General features: G+C 36.9%; 4 protein-coding genes across 5 annotated transcripts in view; 1 reads left to right on the plus strand and 3 right to left on the minus strand.

Moving 5' to 3' along the window:
- The window catches only part of sfl (N-deacetylase and N-sulfotransferase sfl), a 183,941-nt gene extending 175,560 nt beyond the window's left edge, over positions 1–8,381 (minus strand). The window contains exon 1 of the mRNA XM_066730427.1: positions 7,383–8,381. The gene's annotated coding sequence lies outside the window, so the exon portion shown is untranslated. The remainder of the gene's footprint in view (positions 1–7,382) is intronic.
- Positions 8,382–8,621: 240 nt separating this feature from the next.
- On the minus strand, positions 8,622–9,541 carry LOC136775718 (uncharacterized). The gene is made up of 2 exons (XM_066730733.1): positions 9,375–9,541; positions 8,622–9,088 (listed from the first exon to the last, which is right to left on the minus strand). The coding sequence occupies exons 1-2, from the start codon at positions 9,539–9,541 to the stop codon at positions 8,935–8,937; spliced, it is 321 nt and encodes a 106-aa protein (XP_066586830.1). The 3' UTR covers positions 8,622–8,934.
- Positions 9,443–13,603, plus strand: LOC136775280 (uncharacterized). 2 transcript variants are annotated; one of them, XM_066729915.1, is made up of 5 exons: positions 9,443–9,861; positions 10,858–11,181; positions 11,417–11,980; positions 12,058–12,394; positions 12,473–13,603. In XM_066729915.1, exons 2-5 carry the CDS (start codon positions 10,975–10,977, stop codon positions 12,595–12,597), a joined length of 1,233 nt encoding a protein of 410 aa, XP_066586012.1. In that variant the 5' UTR covers positions 9,443–9,861; positions 10,858–10,974; the 3' UTR covers positions 12,598–13,603. The 2 variants fall into 2 exon arrangements, with proteins under 2 accessions (XP_066586012.1, XP_066586013.1); XM_066729916.1 differs by lacking the exon at positions 9,443–9,861 and adding an exon at positions 9,875–10,370.
- Positions 13,604–13,754: 151 nt separating this feature from the next.
- Positions 13,755–14,993, minus strand: LOC136775281 (UPAR/Ly6 domain-containing protein crok-like). Its single transcript, XM_066729917.1, has 3 exons — positions 14,796–14,993; positions 14,509–14,670; positions 13,755–14,435 (listed from the first exon to the last, which is right to left on the minus strand). Exons 1-3 carry the CDS (start codon positions 14,860–14,862, stop codon positions 14,206–14,208), a joined length of 459 nt encoding a protein of 152 aa, XP_066586014.1. The 5' UTR covers positions 14,863–14,993; the 3' UTR covers positions 13,755–14,205.
- Positions 14,994–15,114: the final 121 nt, after the last annotated feature.

Below are 15,114 nucleotides of genomic sequence, written 5' to 3' on the forward strand. Positions count from 1 at the left end.
CATCCACCTACACAACCTCCAGTCCCTTTTAGATTATAATTTTCGAGCGCAGACGCTATGAAAAATAATTTACCGAAGCAAAGCCACGCGCAGTATTATATCCATAAATCAGTGAACTAAATCGAATTCTTCGTCGATTAAAATCTATTATTTGTCGTTCAATGAAAGCGCTTTCAAGCTTTTAAACTTGAGATTTCATTGTAAAAAGCAATAAAACTTAAGAATTAAATTATATAACTCAAAACTTAAAGTTTTGTCACGGTCTAATCAATATTTCAGTCGCGAGGGAGTGATCCAAATTACCTTATCTTGAATCTGTTGGAAAAATATTTAAGCCGGCTGTGTCCTGCCGAAGATATTAACTTTTACTTCGAAACTTCGTTTATTTCTTCTTTTTATTGCAGCAAGCCCGAGTAGACGAGCGGGAAGTGTATTTTACGAGCTGTGCCATATTGCGGATTTCGAGAAAGCCATGGGGCTTGCTTGAGAAAGCTCTTAGATCGCTCCTAATCATTTCGGAAAATCTTACAAGGCAGAATTCCCGAAAGGGGGACTCGCGCAAACTGTCCAAATTCACTTAGCAGCGTTTCTCCACCAACACCAACAGCAATGGAAAATTAAAGCATACATCAAGAATAAGGTAAACGCGAAAAACTTTGGATTTATATATGCACGCCTATTAAAGGACTCTCCTTTCAAAATCCAGGATGACTTTTTGCCTGCATAAATGTAAAGGTATAATGTCTGAGACTGGCGGGAGCTCGCCAAGGCGATAAACAACAAGAAACTGCAGGGACAAGGTAGTTGATGAGTGTCAAGCAATTGGAGAGTGACAATTATAGGCTAGTTTTTGGCAACAACTGCTACTCCTTACCGACAATGTCGTACTTAAAACAGTATATTATGCTAGTGGTTGTAAATCAAGGGGTGCGGTAGTGCTTAGTAAGTAAGTAAGACAGTATGCTTAGAATGTACGTGTGTGGTGTATGTGGAAAGCCAGCAGGCTGGAGTCAGGGGTTACCTTGGCTTGCCTGCTGCTACAATATTGCTCTTTCCTGGCACCTAGCCAGACACCACCAATAAGCCAAAGCGAGAAATGAGGATGGGAAGAGAGAAAAAGCAGAATTAGAGACTATTGGACAGAGTCAGCGTATATGTATAATATACCTCTATGTACGTGTTTCTGTGTGTTGATCGAGGTTGACCGAAGGCTTGAAAAGTATAACGTGTATCGCGATAAGTAATATACGAAGGATGTTTTTCCTCCTTACACCTTGGATCTCTTAAAACTTCTCATTGAACAATATAATTTTGAAACTGCTCCTTTCCCTAAATCTTACATCTTTAAAGAAACGCACAAAGTATAGAATGCCAATATCGATAAACCATGAATCTGATTTTTGAAGAAAAATAGCGAGGGCTAGAAGCTATATAGGTTATGAATATAGACAATGGAGGACATGGCTTGGGAAAGTTAGTGGTAGAGAGTCTCCTGAAGTATTTAATGAATTTGTTTGCGAGAGCGGTATCGATCTTAAAATGAATACAGTGCTACTTGTGGCTTTTACGGTAATGGTTGTTATGGTTGTACCTTTGTAACGCCATCATTGTGGTTTACAGGAAAGTTTGCCAAGCCAGGCACTGGATGGGATGGGATGGGATGGGATAGGTTGGGATGGGAGGTCGTGTTTTATGTATGTGCAAGGTGCAAGGGCTTTCCCTTACAACGCAATTTGACTGTGTCTGCCTCGAACAATTCTCCGAGATATCCCAAGGTGGATAGCAAAGGAGATGCTTTATAACTCCTCTGTTTTCGTACTTTAAATTGCCGATGCTTGCCCAGCCGAAATCGATATCGCTTTAGCGCACGGACGACGCTAGATGGGTCTTTTGAATTTTATTGGAAATATTTTCGGTCTCCACGCCCCCTCCACCATGTCTCGAGTCAACTGTTTACATCGGATCTGGAATTCCGCTGGAGGCGGCTCTACGTGTAAACGACAAGTGTTCCGGGTCTTCCAGGACCATCGATATTCATCTCACGAAACTACTCTTGAAACGAGAGCCTTGTGAATGTGGAATACAGATACACGACTCCATTTTCGGATACGCCCAGAGGGTAATGAGGAATAATGGATCCTCCCTTGATCTTTCCGATCAGATAGTAATATAAACAAAACCATATTGCCTCCCTGGTCCTCATTCTTGCCTCATTATCGAGTCTCAGGATATATGTAATGGGTAAGATAATATTGTGCTCTTTCAGAGATTTTCTTTTTTCTTTCAATATACAAATTACACTTTGGAGGAAGGAGACGAATAAATAAGTTCTTGATAAGAGGGGAAGAACAGTCTTTAGAAATGCAAGATAAAATATGATCTACTTATCGATAAGTCTACGGGAAATAAAATTGCTCGATCCTCCAGGAGCGGGAATGGGATTATCTTATATTTCGAAGTCTGGCTGTGAAGGAAGTGGAGGGGGGGGGGAAGTGGGAGGGTGAGGGGGGGGGGGGAGGTTGGGATTTATTGGTTTGCTGATCGGTAATCTTGATTTCTGCTGAAAGCAATATCACGCTTTCGGGCTTGGGATGCGCGCAAGAGTGACATTCGGCATTTCCTCTATTTTCATGGAATTTAAATAACTCGTGTACGACAGGTTGAAATCGATATCGTATTCCGGGAAACTCCGGCGGTTTATGGAAATTCGGCTTATTTCTCATGTAAATTCGTCCCTTATTTCTGTGTCAGTACCCATTGTACGTGGGGTTATAAGAGCTCGAATAGAAGTGCTATCTTGGCTTTCTGGCTGATTCGGTAGTAAGAATACATGCATGGAATTCTCTTAACGAAGATCGAGAGCATTCAAAGAATGAATTATCCCGTTAAGATACCATTCTTCTATCCATCAAAAATTACCATTCGGTAATAAAAGGACGTAGCGAGGGATAGAATGCAAGGATTCTCGATTAGAAAATCCAACATTTCGTGATATTCTTCTGGGAAGCTTTATATCCTCGGTATCCAGGCTGTTCCGAGTGCTTGCGCTATCTATTATTTAATCAAGGTATAATAGGATGTAAGAATTCTCGATGAAACGTGGAGCTACGTGCTTGTTAGGCGATTGTAGTGGAGTGCTCCATTTCAAGCATTCGTATTCCCCGGCAGTAAAAGCTAAACTTTTCATTCCCGATTCAATTGCGAATTCAGCGCTCAAAGAAATCACAGGATTCGAATCTAAATAATCGTAGGTTGAAGCATTGAAACGTCTTGGGCCAACAGGCCATTCGGTCCAGATAGAATTCTCGCTCGCGGCCCTCCACATACGCCATCTTTTACGATAAGTTTACGGGCCAGCCCTTTCCTTTCCATTCACTTCCTTTCCAGTACAATTCATCCTTTTCCACCCTTTCCTCTCTTGCCAGGCAATCCAGCAGCTTTCAGATCCCTAGCTTCTAACAAAGTGCCGGCTGTTGCGGATCTTCCAGGCCAAACTCGCTTCGTTCCGGCTGATGCGGGCCGAGCAAATATCTATCATTCCACCCCCACCCCCTCCCCTCATCCTCTCTTTTCCATCCCAAAAGCTTACGTCCCAGCTCTAAACTTCGCGTGTAAACCTTCCTCGGCAAACTCCGATGGCTTTGGACGACACTACCAGCTACTCGCGATAATCCAGCGTATCACTATGAAAAAGAGAATTTGCAACCTATTTAAACTACCCGGTTGCAGAAAACCATCGAAAGTCTTCCGTAATTTTACTTGTTTTAAATATATATCAAAAGCAGCTTTCGTTGATCTTATTTTTATTTGCGGATGATCGCTCTTATATGATTACAGTTGGTTTCACAGGAGCGATTTACCAACGTTCGGATCTCTCGAGTGTATCGAGAGTCAGTTTTATGCTGTAGCCACTGGATGGTTCTCGGATTTTCCACCGTTTACCCAGGCTCTTATTACTGGCAATCGTAACTACGTACATTTCAGATTTACTTTTGTTCTGTCTGACATCAAATTTCCTCCTCCGTCACGTTATCAAGCCCATCCGAACGATCTTTGCGGGAAGAACGATTTTTTTCTAGACTCTCTGCTTATTTTCAAATCTGTCATATGCTATATCCTAGAGCACTCTTTTCCTTTTTTATTGTACTTATATATATATATATACCTATGCATACACCACCACTGCGAATTTCCTTATTTCTTTTGAGGTCGCGCGATCTGAATATATAAGAGCAGGCAGTGAGGTAACAACGTCAAAGGTTGGCACACCCGATCGTTTTCTTCTAAATTGCAGTGCTGCCAGTTAAAAGCTTTGGTAACTCGAAGGACGTCGTTCGCAGATAGCCAGTCAACATCAAAGAACTGAATACTTCTAATAAGTATATATTCTTATGTACGATTGAATTGAATTAAACATTCTTGAACGTTTCGTCGTGCAATTCTTAAATCGTCCATTGAAATTACTGTATGAAAATTTAACACTTTAAAAAGAAACTTTGGCTTGAGCTAGATTCAATCGCTGGAGAGCCTCGTAACTCGAAGGGATGAACACGAACAAGTGTCCAACTGAATAAATCATCAAGCGCAACTGGAGCCTAGACATTAATCTGTCCCGTTTGCTTTTTCAATTTACAATTGAATGTGCTACAAAGGTGCTCTCCAATCGTAGTTAAAGAAGAGAGAATAAAATCAAAGTAAACATTGGAATTGAAAATTTACGAAGATCACAGCATTGATATATAGGTATTGGATAATGGTAATAAAATTGCAACAAATTTATGTGCCTCTATAGTATATATATACACTATTCCTCTTGATTATATGTCTTATTGGTGAACAATGAAATTACTGAAGAAGCAAACATGAAACCTGCATGGTTCTTGGATGTTGCAAAGAATGAAAAGTCAATCATCTATTGCTTCGTTATCTTTCAGACTAATCTTAAAATAATATCGAAAGGGAAAAACTTTGTACAATTGACATTTATAGCAACAAAGATCAAAGAAAGAACATCCCACAAATCATACTTGGAGATGATGGTCAAAGCAAGGACGCGATGGACAGTGGCAGGAAAGAGGAGGAAGCGTGCAGTTGGGAAAAAGTTGGCAGAATGAAGTTTAGTAACGGCAGTAAATCGTTAGACGGAAAAAGGATGACGAGAGATGAAAAGCAACGAAACGAATTTCAATTGGCTTGGTTAGATCGGAATGCCGGATCACCGTGGTAGTTTTATGAGTAATGGCAGTTTGCTTTAAACTTGTTCGATAAATGAAACTTCGATTGCTGCTAGAACCTTCCGGGATTGATGACTATAGCCATAATAGACACGCGACACTACGTTATACTTGACAGTCTATATTATTTTAATAAATTGCAAATTTCAAATTGAGAATCGAAAGAGCTTTATATATCGACTATATGCAGCATAGAAACAGCAGATTAGTTTGCAACAGATGAATTTTCTCAAATAAATCAAAAGATCTTTTCGCGTCCAGGCTTATTCTTATAAGTTTCAACTTTTGTAATACGATGATTTAAGGATGCCCATTGCTTCAAATTAAAACTTAACAGCTAGCTATTCCTCGATGAATCTTCTTCAAGCTTCTTTATTATAAACTCTTTTGTGTACTGCATTCAAAACTTTACGATGTTCCCTCGTAAAATTTGATGTATCAAGTTTAAACTTCGACTAAGCCGGCGCCTTGAGAGAAAGCTGCTGCTGTATCTTGAAAATTTAGTAGTACATTAATAGTTGAACGTCCTAACAAATAAATCGCACATAGTCAGACAACGATGTTTCGCGATGCTAAAGAAGTTAAGGATCTGCCGAAACTTTTCTGACGCGCCCTGATATATAATATAAATACGGGAAGCGGGGCCAACCGGACTTTTTCATAGTGAGCATTTTGCTATGAACTTCTTTCTATTTTTAACGCGATAAAAATGACGGGTATCGTCCAACCAGAATTTGCCCCATCCATTTTGCGAGGGAACCGACATTTTTCGACCAGCAGTCTCAAAAAGTTTTACCTATTTCTGTCACCGGTTGGTCGATATATTTGTTTGCCTTTGATCCTTGCAGCCTTTTAAGTGCATCATTACCTATTCTCTTTTCCATCAACTTGTGTATGTGTGCACGTATTTAGGATCCCCAGCCCTCTCTCACCACTCTTCTCCCGCACCTTCTAAATTACTCATGTTGGCTTTACAAGGAGAACTTCCAAAACTGAAACGGCACAATTGCATCCCTTCCAGAAATTGTTTCCTTCCCCCATATATAATGGAATGTCTGTTTTGTGAAATCATGCTTCTCTGGGAAACTCACTTTATAAGATTTCGTCGGTTTCGATATAGTGCTAATTTTTGAAATTATCAGGAAACCACATACTCTATAACTCCTAGCAATCTACCCCTTTATTTCCCACCATTTTCATCCCTCATCCTGCGATGCTTTTGTACAATGATCGTTTCGATCTCGCAATTATTTAACTTTACCTGACCAGAAACTTTTCACGTGACCAAGCACTTTAACTTTTTCATTCTCAGTTCGGTTAGAAAAATTATGTACTCCAGCTGTATTACAGCTATTCTTTGTAAAAGTGCTGCATAACGTAGCAAGAATGCTATGTAAATTAGCTTTCGCTTACGATGATTAACGCGTTACACGTTTTTTGCAGCAACTCTCAAAGTAAAATCGATTAGAGTAAAAGTTTAAGAGATGGAGCGCAATACCTATCCTACGACCGAAACATTGTTACTAGTTTTTGGAAATAAAAAGTCAGTTTATTTTTCAATATTATGGAAAAGAATAATGGCGAAATATTTGGTTGAAATTAAAATTAGAACGAGTAAGAATGTGTGCATCTGACAGTACAAAAGGGATGTGAAAGCGTTTGGTGATTTCAATGCGTGAATTGCATCCGTGGTGCCATCTCTTAACAAACAGATGAAGCTGTGATACATCAGCTGCAGTTTTAAATGCAGTCTGCTTTTATCTTTGATATATATACAAAAATAATAATAATAAAAAATTGCATCAATTTTAAATTCGAAACACTTGCAAAGATTAAAAATGTTAATAGCTTGTCGGACACAATAAGTATAAGGGAATTAATTGTAGCATAAAAAAAACGAATTGTTATATAAACATTTTTCTGAACTGCAAGCAGAAAGATTATCAGAAGACATTTAATGAATTAATACGAAAAAAAAATAAATGAATAAATTCATTAAACAATTAATTTTAAACAATACACTAAATTACGTTAACAAATCGTCATTTATATTTCAGGTACGTGATATAATTTTTATTGAGTGTATAGAATTTACAAGAAACTTCTTCATGAATAATGTAAACGCCAGTAATTACAATAAGAACATACCTTTATTAAACAAATAATAATAGTTTGTTATTATCCTAGAAGAAGAATGCGAAAGGCCACTTTGACACGCACCGATGGAGCTTAGAAAAGAAAGGCAGGTGAGGATCTCTTGAAAGCAGTATTTGCCAGAATTGGGGGATGCACTTTGTAAATCACTGTCGCGGAGGATGGATACACTTTTCTAATTAAAGGAAACAGAAAACGACGACAACGTCTTTGACGTGCCGATGTCGCGTGTGCCATTGCGAAACCTGAACAGCTGTTCAGGGTGAAAGGCAATGTATAGAAGGGGTTGAAATCACAATTCTAACAACTCCTGCCATCTACCGGGTGGTGCAGAAATCTTCGTTTGACTTCCAAAATTTACCGACACTTCTTTATAAAACCCACCACCGAGAATTCTTAACGTTATAATAAATTGTTCAATATACAATTTATACATATTTATCTGCATCCTCGAAATACATTTAGCTTTTCATATATTTCTTTTTGTATGTTAGAATATTCTGATGCTTTTATGAAGGATTCGTAGCCACGTATTAAAAAATATTTTCAAGATGATTCTAGACGAATTAAGCCTTCCGTGAAGCATGATGCTTAATTCTTTTGCATATGGTTATCAAAGATTTCCTCAGCAGCGAAGGTCGAACCATCAAAGGTATCCTTGCATATCATCACGCTCGATCAATAGAATACGCATTAGATACGAGTTGAATATTGTTTGACACGCATATTTAAGTGAATTAGCATAGTACACACGCTCCAAGACAATTGAAAACTGAACATTTTTCGCGCGTTTGACCCAAAAATTGAACATCCGTTTTACCCTTGCTCTGTCTTTTCTCAAACTCCTGCAAAACGCGTTGAAGTAAGGTAAAAATTTAACTCCAAAGAGATGCACAAATTGGTCGACTAAAAAAGGTATTCTCTGCAGTGACTTATATATTTAAATGCGTTTCATTTTCTATTCAAGACAAAGCAGCACCGCATTCCTATCTGTTGTTTAGCGAAATCACTGAGTGACATTATAATTAGGTGTGCTGCGCATCAAACTATATTTCTCTTGGCCAACACCTGTTTATGAAAATTCCTTTCAAGCCACTCCAGCTATTAAAAATCTCGAAGGTAAGGACAAGATTTTGATCGCGATGTAAAATTTATTTCGAACGCATCTCAACATTAAAGATAACCAGATGATTTTGGTCTTGATACGAACATTTATTTCTGATGCACATCTCAAGGTTAAAAATTCCCCTTTCAATAAAAATTAATGTATGTGATCTGATGGAGATTGCGAATGGAGCATGAAAATTTGGTATAGGTGAATCAATCGAAGCCTGTATTATTTTCATTGAAAAGCATTCTTTCATTGAGTGACCGGCACTTGAATCTGGCCGAACGATATATTTCAACTAATTTACTCCGTCCAGACAAGCAAAGTGGTGTATATTCCAGGACTGGTAATAAACATACGCCTATTCGGAGCGCGTATATAATATATATCAGTCTCTCTATACTTTTCGTATACGTACAGAGAGTTCCACTAATCCCACTATGAATGCGCGACCTTGTGTGCGCAACAGGCGTTACTACGAGCAAAGCCTATAATGAGTCCCCCGTCCTCCGATTCGATCCACGATTCTTGCCAGTAGCCAGAAGACTTCAGCAGGGACGTATCTACTGCAATCGAACTCTTTGGCGACTCACTAAAAATCAACCAAGATTTTCACAAACTTAAATTTCGCCCAATCAAATCAATATCCAAGCCTCAAATTAATCTACATTGAATTCCATTCGCAATTCGCTAGAATAAAAAATCATGCAATCGCTGTATTCGATACAATTAATGATGAATCAAATTATATTCTTTATTCCAAAAATACTCCAGAAGAACAAAAATTAGTTCATATATAATAAATTGTACGAGAGAAATTGATTGACTAGTCGACGGAGCCCCGGAAGACTCCTTCGACCGTTAGGTTTGTTTCGTACCTGAAGAACAGCTCGAGAGCCTTATAAACGGTGCCCACGCGAGTGCAGAAACCGCATACCTCGACAGCGCGTGGATCACGATAGTAACCGTTTAATCCGTGACTCTTCGTTAGAATCTTAGCATCCTTTGGAAATCGAATCGCGCAAATCTCAAAAGGAAGAAACATGTGCTACGTCCGTACAGTGAACCACGCTGAGACGACAACCTGCTGGATTTAACCTAAGAAAAAAATCTGTGCGGTTTCTTATCCACGCACCACAATCTTGTTTACATTTGAAAGCCGCCGGTCTACAATTCTCTTTCACATCGTGGCTCTATCATGATAGAGTCACGTGACGTAGAAAAATCGAGCAGGTTTGATCGGTAGTCGCGCAAAGTCTCTCGAGTGTCTCGCAGATTTTTGGCCAAGCGCCGTATTTATTTGCGTCTTATCTGGATTATAGAACGGATGGTCAGGTGACATCTTTCAAGTTAAGCACTGAATAGGTAAATGTTTGCGTAGTCCTTGCTTTTTGTTAAAGGGCATTTTTCAGTCAATTTAAATCGATTTGCGTTTGGCCACCCGGCTAAGTTCGAAGTAGGCCCGAGACACTCCCAGTGCCCGGAGGCACGTATATTAGAGTGAGATAGATAGATAGATAGAGAGAGAGAGAGAGAGAGAGAGAGAGAGAAGGAGAAGCGTCTGTGCCTTTATTGCAGGAAGTGGCGATTTTCTCGGATCGTCAGTTAGGTTTGGTTACACATTGACAGTGCCGCAACGATTACGGTTGGTTTGTGGATGTGTGCGCATTGTTGCATTCTTGCGATAGGCAACTAAACGCTTGAACCGTTATGCACCGGGGAAAGGGAGATGCGGTAGAAACGATCTCTCGATACTCATTTAAATTGAAACAAGTTTTCCTTCCATAAGTTTACCAAATGGAAATTCCTTAAACGTATTTAATAAATTTGAGCCGTTTTTATGCGCGAGAATAATGATTTAAAGAAACTATTAGGTGAGTAAATGACCCAGCAAACGCGGTAGTAAAATATACTAGTTAGCTACAGATCGCTATTGCAAATTGCATTTGTCAAGTAAAACTACAGATTAGTAAATATTAAAGCTTTGAGTATTTTTATCGATCGGAAAACTCTGTAAAATGTAGGAAATGACGCAATACAAGCTTTGGTAAGCTGATGATTTTTTTATGGAGCTGTAGACTCACTTGTATATGATGCCAGGTGTAGCAGGTGATAAAAAGAAACAGAGGTAGAATGGCAGATCGATCGGAAGCAAAGTTTGTGCTAAAATTATTCGTTTCGAACGCTGAAGAGCATAAGAACATCGTGTGTTCATTGCTCAGAACAAACAGTATTATTCGAAGCAAAATAAATCTTTAAAGAATATTTTATAAGGATTTAGAGAATATCTTTGAAGTGTTAAAAAGTTTGTTTGTAATGTGAAAATAAAATCTAATTCTTTAAATCGACACTTTTTTTTAGATAGTACTGTGAGCCGCTTATCTCGGCAGCTGAACGTTATCTGAATGGCGATTTATAATCGATAAATACTTGATAGAAGTATTTTTTTTACTTCGCTGACTAAAACTCAATGAAGAAATGGCACTGGCGAAACTAAAGAATTTTATCGACAACAGTATACAGAAAGTGTCCACCCCTTTGGACCGGACGGTTAATCTCGAACCGGAAGTTGGTATCAAAATAGTCCACTCCCCCAATGAAAAGGCTCTCCACGTCACGGTTTTGGGCGCCAGGCATTTACCTCAAAATTTTGGTTTTACCAGAGTGAACAGTTACGTAGTGAAGGTAAGAATCTCTTATAATAAACTTCAATTATGTAAGATTCCCTCCCAACTATAGCAGCTAATTCTCTCATATTGAGTCATAAATCTTCGTGACCTTATTAAACGAGTTAATAAGCGCAACGTGGTCCTTATAAATTTAATTATTTCCATTCTCGTAAAATTTTTTTCAAAATTGATTTGATAAGAATGCCTAAGGAATTTTTTTTTAAAGTTTTCTACGATTGATTGTGTTACAGGTGAAGTTAATTCCTGGTAAGGATAAATTCGAAACGACTTCAAAAAACGAATCCTGGCCACAATGGAACGAGGAATTTACGTTTCAATTGAGAAAGGAGATTAAACAGAAGTTTGGGAAGTCAAAAATTATCGAAGAGGAAATTGGTGGATCCAGGTTTATTGTTGCGACCCTGTATGCCATTTTGGAGGACAAGCCTTTGATAGCGACCGAGAAGAAGGAGTCGGAGAAAGAAAAATCATCGGGCAGCAAAGGGGACTCTGGCAAAAAAGGGGACAAGAAAAAGGACGCTGCCGGTAGTCCGACAGATGCCTCAGGATCCACCAGGAACAAACTTCTTACTCAATTCTTTGGCAAAAGTTCCGAGAAGACTGCTGAGGCTACGATTCCTGAGAAAAAAATGTACGATAAAAGAAGAACAGTGGGTGCTACAACTATTCCACTTGATCCCAAGAACTTTGTTACAAAACCACAAAAGGCCAGACACGCTAGTGACGTTTCTACTGGAGAGCTGTGGAAACCACTCAGGCCTATAGCCAGTGGCATTTCTGGAGCTGAGGAAAGAGTACGTCCCATCCCAATAAGACTTATATATAACATATATTATATTACTGCTTCATGTTATTTTTATTCTCATTACAGAAGGAGAATAAAAAGGGTCAAGTTGAGTTGACTCTCATTCAAGAGAAGAGTGATAAAAAGGATGAGACTGGAGGTAAATTAATTCTATCTCTGAATCGTCTAAGATGTTCGTTGCAAACGATGCACGAGCACGAAGGTCTGAAGGGCCAAATGTACATAAAAATATCGATTGTTGATAACGGAAGGGTAACCCATTTCTGGAAAAGCGATCGATTTGCTCCTTCAGTCTCCATGAAGTTTGATCCGGAAAATGCACGAGTCATTGCTGATAATCCATACGAAGGAGCATTGAAAGATGTTAGCTTTGTTATTAAATTTGTATCTAAGAATAAAATGGGTACGACAATTTGTATTTCTAACGATAAATAACTAGATTTATAGGAAGGAGTTTAATGAGTTGTTTCTTTAATTACAGGAAAGAAAACCAGTGTAGGGCATTTTGTGATTGGATCAGATGTTGGAGGTACCTATGAGGAACAATGGAAACAAGCTTTGGCAAAACCTGGACAACCGGTGACAAAATGGCAAGCGTTTGAGTAATTTGATATTTTATAAACGACTTTAAAATATCGATGCGACTGTATTATACGTTAAGTATTTGAACCCTCCTTATTTATAATATTTTTATATTGATGCAAGTTTTTAATAAATCTAACTTTTCTATGTATATATACTATAATTAAAAAACCGTCCAAAAATTTGTGACAAAAAGCAGCTAAAACCATTGCCGAGAATTGTCTCATTATCGCAGCCGTCCTATAATAAATTAAGTGTACAGTACGTTTTTTTACAATAAGGAACTTAACTGATCACAGTCTCGTTAATAATTGGATTAGATCTGAATTATAGAGATATACAATGTTTTTGTACAGTTTTCATTATAGCCTTAAAGTTGTACAAGTTATTAGTCATCAATATTTACTGTTTTAATTTTAACCCTTTTAAACAAAATAGTACAATTAGGATACAGTCAAAAAACTATGTTTTATAAATATTTTAACACGATCCTGGCCTTAAGATTTTTCATTTACTCACATCATTATAAAAATAAAAATTGTTGTATAATAAATATGTTATGGTATAAATTTTTATGGTAAATAAATATTTTAAAGAAATATAAGTATTAAGACAGTTTTCATCATTGATATTTATTAAAATTTATATAAAAGCTGGTAATGATAAAAGTAAATAGTTTATTAATAAGCCATAAATTGTTAATAGCATTGGAGTCATATAATAATAACATGTAGTTTCATAAGCATGTCACAAATTGTTTATAATACCAGCAGACATTGAATGAAAATTTTCTATTGCTTTAAAATTGGACATTTTAATACATATAAAGATAAAAAAATATTAAACGTTTAGCAAAATTTGAATAATAATTCTGAATTACACTATATAAAAATATAAAAAGTTTTCTTAAGATTCTAATATAAAATTGAACATTGTTTTGGACGGAATGGCAGTCTTATATATTAAAATACCATGCTTATCAAGTATTAATCTTTGTTTCATGAACAATAAATTAATTCTTCCATGTCAATCATCATTTGATGAAATTGGTAGAACCTTATGAAGCTATATATGATAAACTTTCTGATGTCAGTTTTCTTATTTGTACTAGATAATGACCTATAAGACTAAGTGGAAAGGTCTTTAACAGTATCACTTATCAAAATTCAGATTGTGCGTATTAGGATATGCTAGTAAATGAAAAGTATTAGTAAATTGTTTTTACATTAAAATTCCAGTAGCAAAAGAATTACATTATTTCAAAAACTCATCATTTACTTACAAATTTAATAACAGATCTAAATCTTATGAAAATCTGTTTATCTATCTACATATATATATATCTATATAAATGGTAAAAGTGTCATCAATATGATAGTTTCTCTTTAGGCCACGACCATCTTATATACTGTTTTAAAATAAAAATGGAATATACATGTATAAAAATACAATATTTGGTTAGTTCAGATATTTTTAGAATATACAATCATTCTTCTAAAGCTCTAATTATGGATTTTGAAAATGCTATTGATAAGTACAATAGTACAAATAAAAATTGTTTTGGATGATGTTTGATATTTAAATCATAATATAAACTTAATAATGAAATACTGAAATCTGCCTGTAAGCTGTTTAAGTAATGTGCAATGAGTATGTCAATGAAAATACTAATGTAACCAAAAGGATTACCAAACTTCCATGTGTGTAAGTAGCAGTATTACAACCATCTTTGCTATTACATGTACAGTATTCCATAAATATATTATAAGTTCCTGTTCTCATCAGGCAGAACCTTTCGTCACCTTGGATACCAGGTTCACCCATATAGGCACAACTTCGGAAGTATCTCCATTCATTATGTACTATATCAAAAATTCATTAGGTATATGCTACAATAATTAGGTCTAAAAAAGTAAATAATGATTATTTACATACCTTTCTGTCTAATTTTCCTACACATAGTAGGCCTTACACCTGGTAAGTGTGGTAAATTTGGTTCTTGCTTACAATCAGTAATAGGCACAGTGGAATTGTCAAAAGGATCTGAACATTTTGGATCTGAGTCTGATCGACACACCCAGCATTTTATAGAATATCCTGATACAAAAATGAAAAAAGACATGCAAATAAGCAACATGTTACCAACATATACATGTATACCTCGGGTTTATTTCAAACAAAAGAGGTTAGGAATATCATAGGTAAGCTTAAAAAATAGTTACCTTGTTCGAACAAACATATCAGAACAAGAAGTGTGGTGATAATGTAAAATTGGTTTTTTAATAACATTTCGTTATTGAGTGTACAATTAAACAAGTTTTCGTTAGTTCTGATTAAAATTTTACCCTATTAACTCACTACGATACAGTACACCCATCAACAGATCACCACTCCCAAAGTTCCCAAACAACGACTCCCTCTCTTCCACATTCCCCACTTCTCTTACCAGTATGCTTGGTTTATTCCGTTGGTCTGATTCACGATTCTCCAAATGTCCCCACCCCCACGCCACCTACCGCTTAAAACATTGTTTCAGTTAAA

The sequence above is a fragment of the Prorops nasuta genome, unplaced genomic scaffold, assembly GCF_024137725.1.
Source record: "Prorops nasuta isolate Cenicafe-Biocafe unplaced genomic scaffold, Cenicafe_Pnas_1.2 PNAS00008, whole genome shotgun sequence".
NCBI lineage: Eukaryota > Metazoa > Arthropoda > Insecta > Hymenoptera > Bethylidae > Prorops > Prorops nasuta.

Excerpts from the sequence above, each read along its gene's own strand:
- LOC136775718 (XM_066730733.1), bottom strand. The coding sequence starts at position 9,541 with ATGTTTCTTCCTTTTGAGATTTGCGCGATTCGATTTCCAAAGGATGCT. Across the intron at positions 9,089-9,374 it reads GCTCTCGAGCTGTTCTTCAG|TGAGTCGCCAAAGAGTTCGA; the intron begins GTACGAAACAAA and ends GTTGATTTTTAG.
- LOC136775280 (XM_066729915.1), top strand. The coding sequence starts at position 10,975 with ATGGCACTGGCGAAACTAAAGAATTTTATCGACAACAGTATACAGAAA. Across the intron at positions 11,182-11,416 it reads TGAACAGTTACGTAGTGAAG|GTGAAGTTAATTCCTGGTAA; the intron begins GTAAGAATCTCT and ends ATTGTGTTACAG. Across the intron at positions 12,395-12,472 it reads TGTATCTAAGAATAAAATGG|GAAAGAAAACCAGTGTAGGG; the intron begins GTACGACAATTT and ends CTTTAATTACAG.
- LOC136775281 (XM_066729917.1), bottom strand. The coding sequence starts at position 14,862 with ATGTTATTAAAAAACCAATTTTACATTATCACCACACTTCTTGTTCTG. Across the intron at positions 14,671-14,795 it reads GATATGTTTGTTCGAACAAG|GATATTCTATAAAATGCTGG; the intron begins GTAACTATTTTT and ends TTTTTGTATCAG. Across the intron at positions 14,436-14,508 it reads TAGGAAAATTAGACAGAAAG|TACATAATGAATGGAGATAC; the intron begins GTATGTAAATAA and ends TTTTTGATATAG.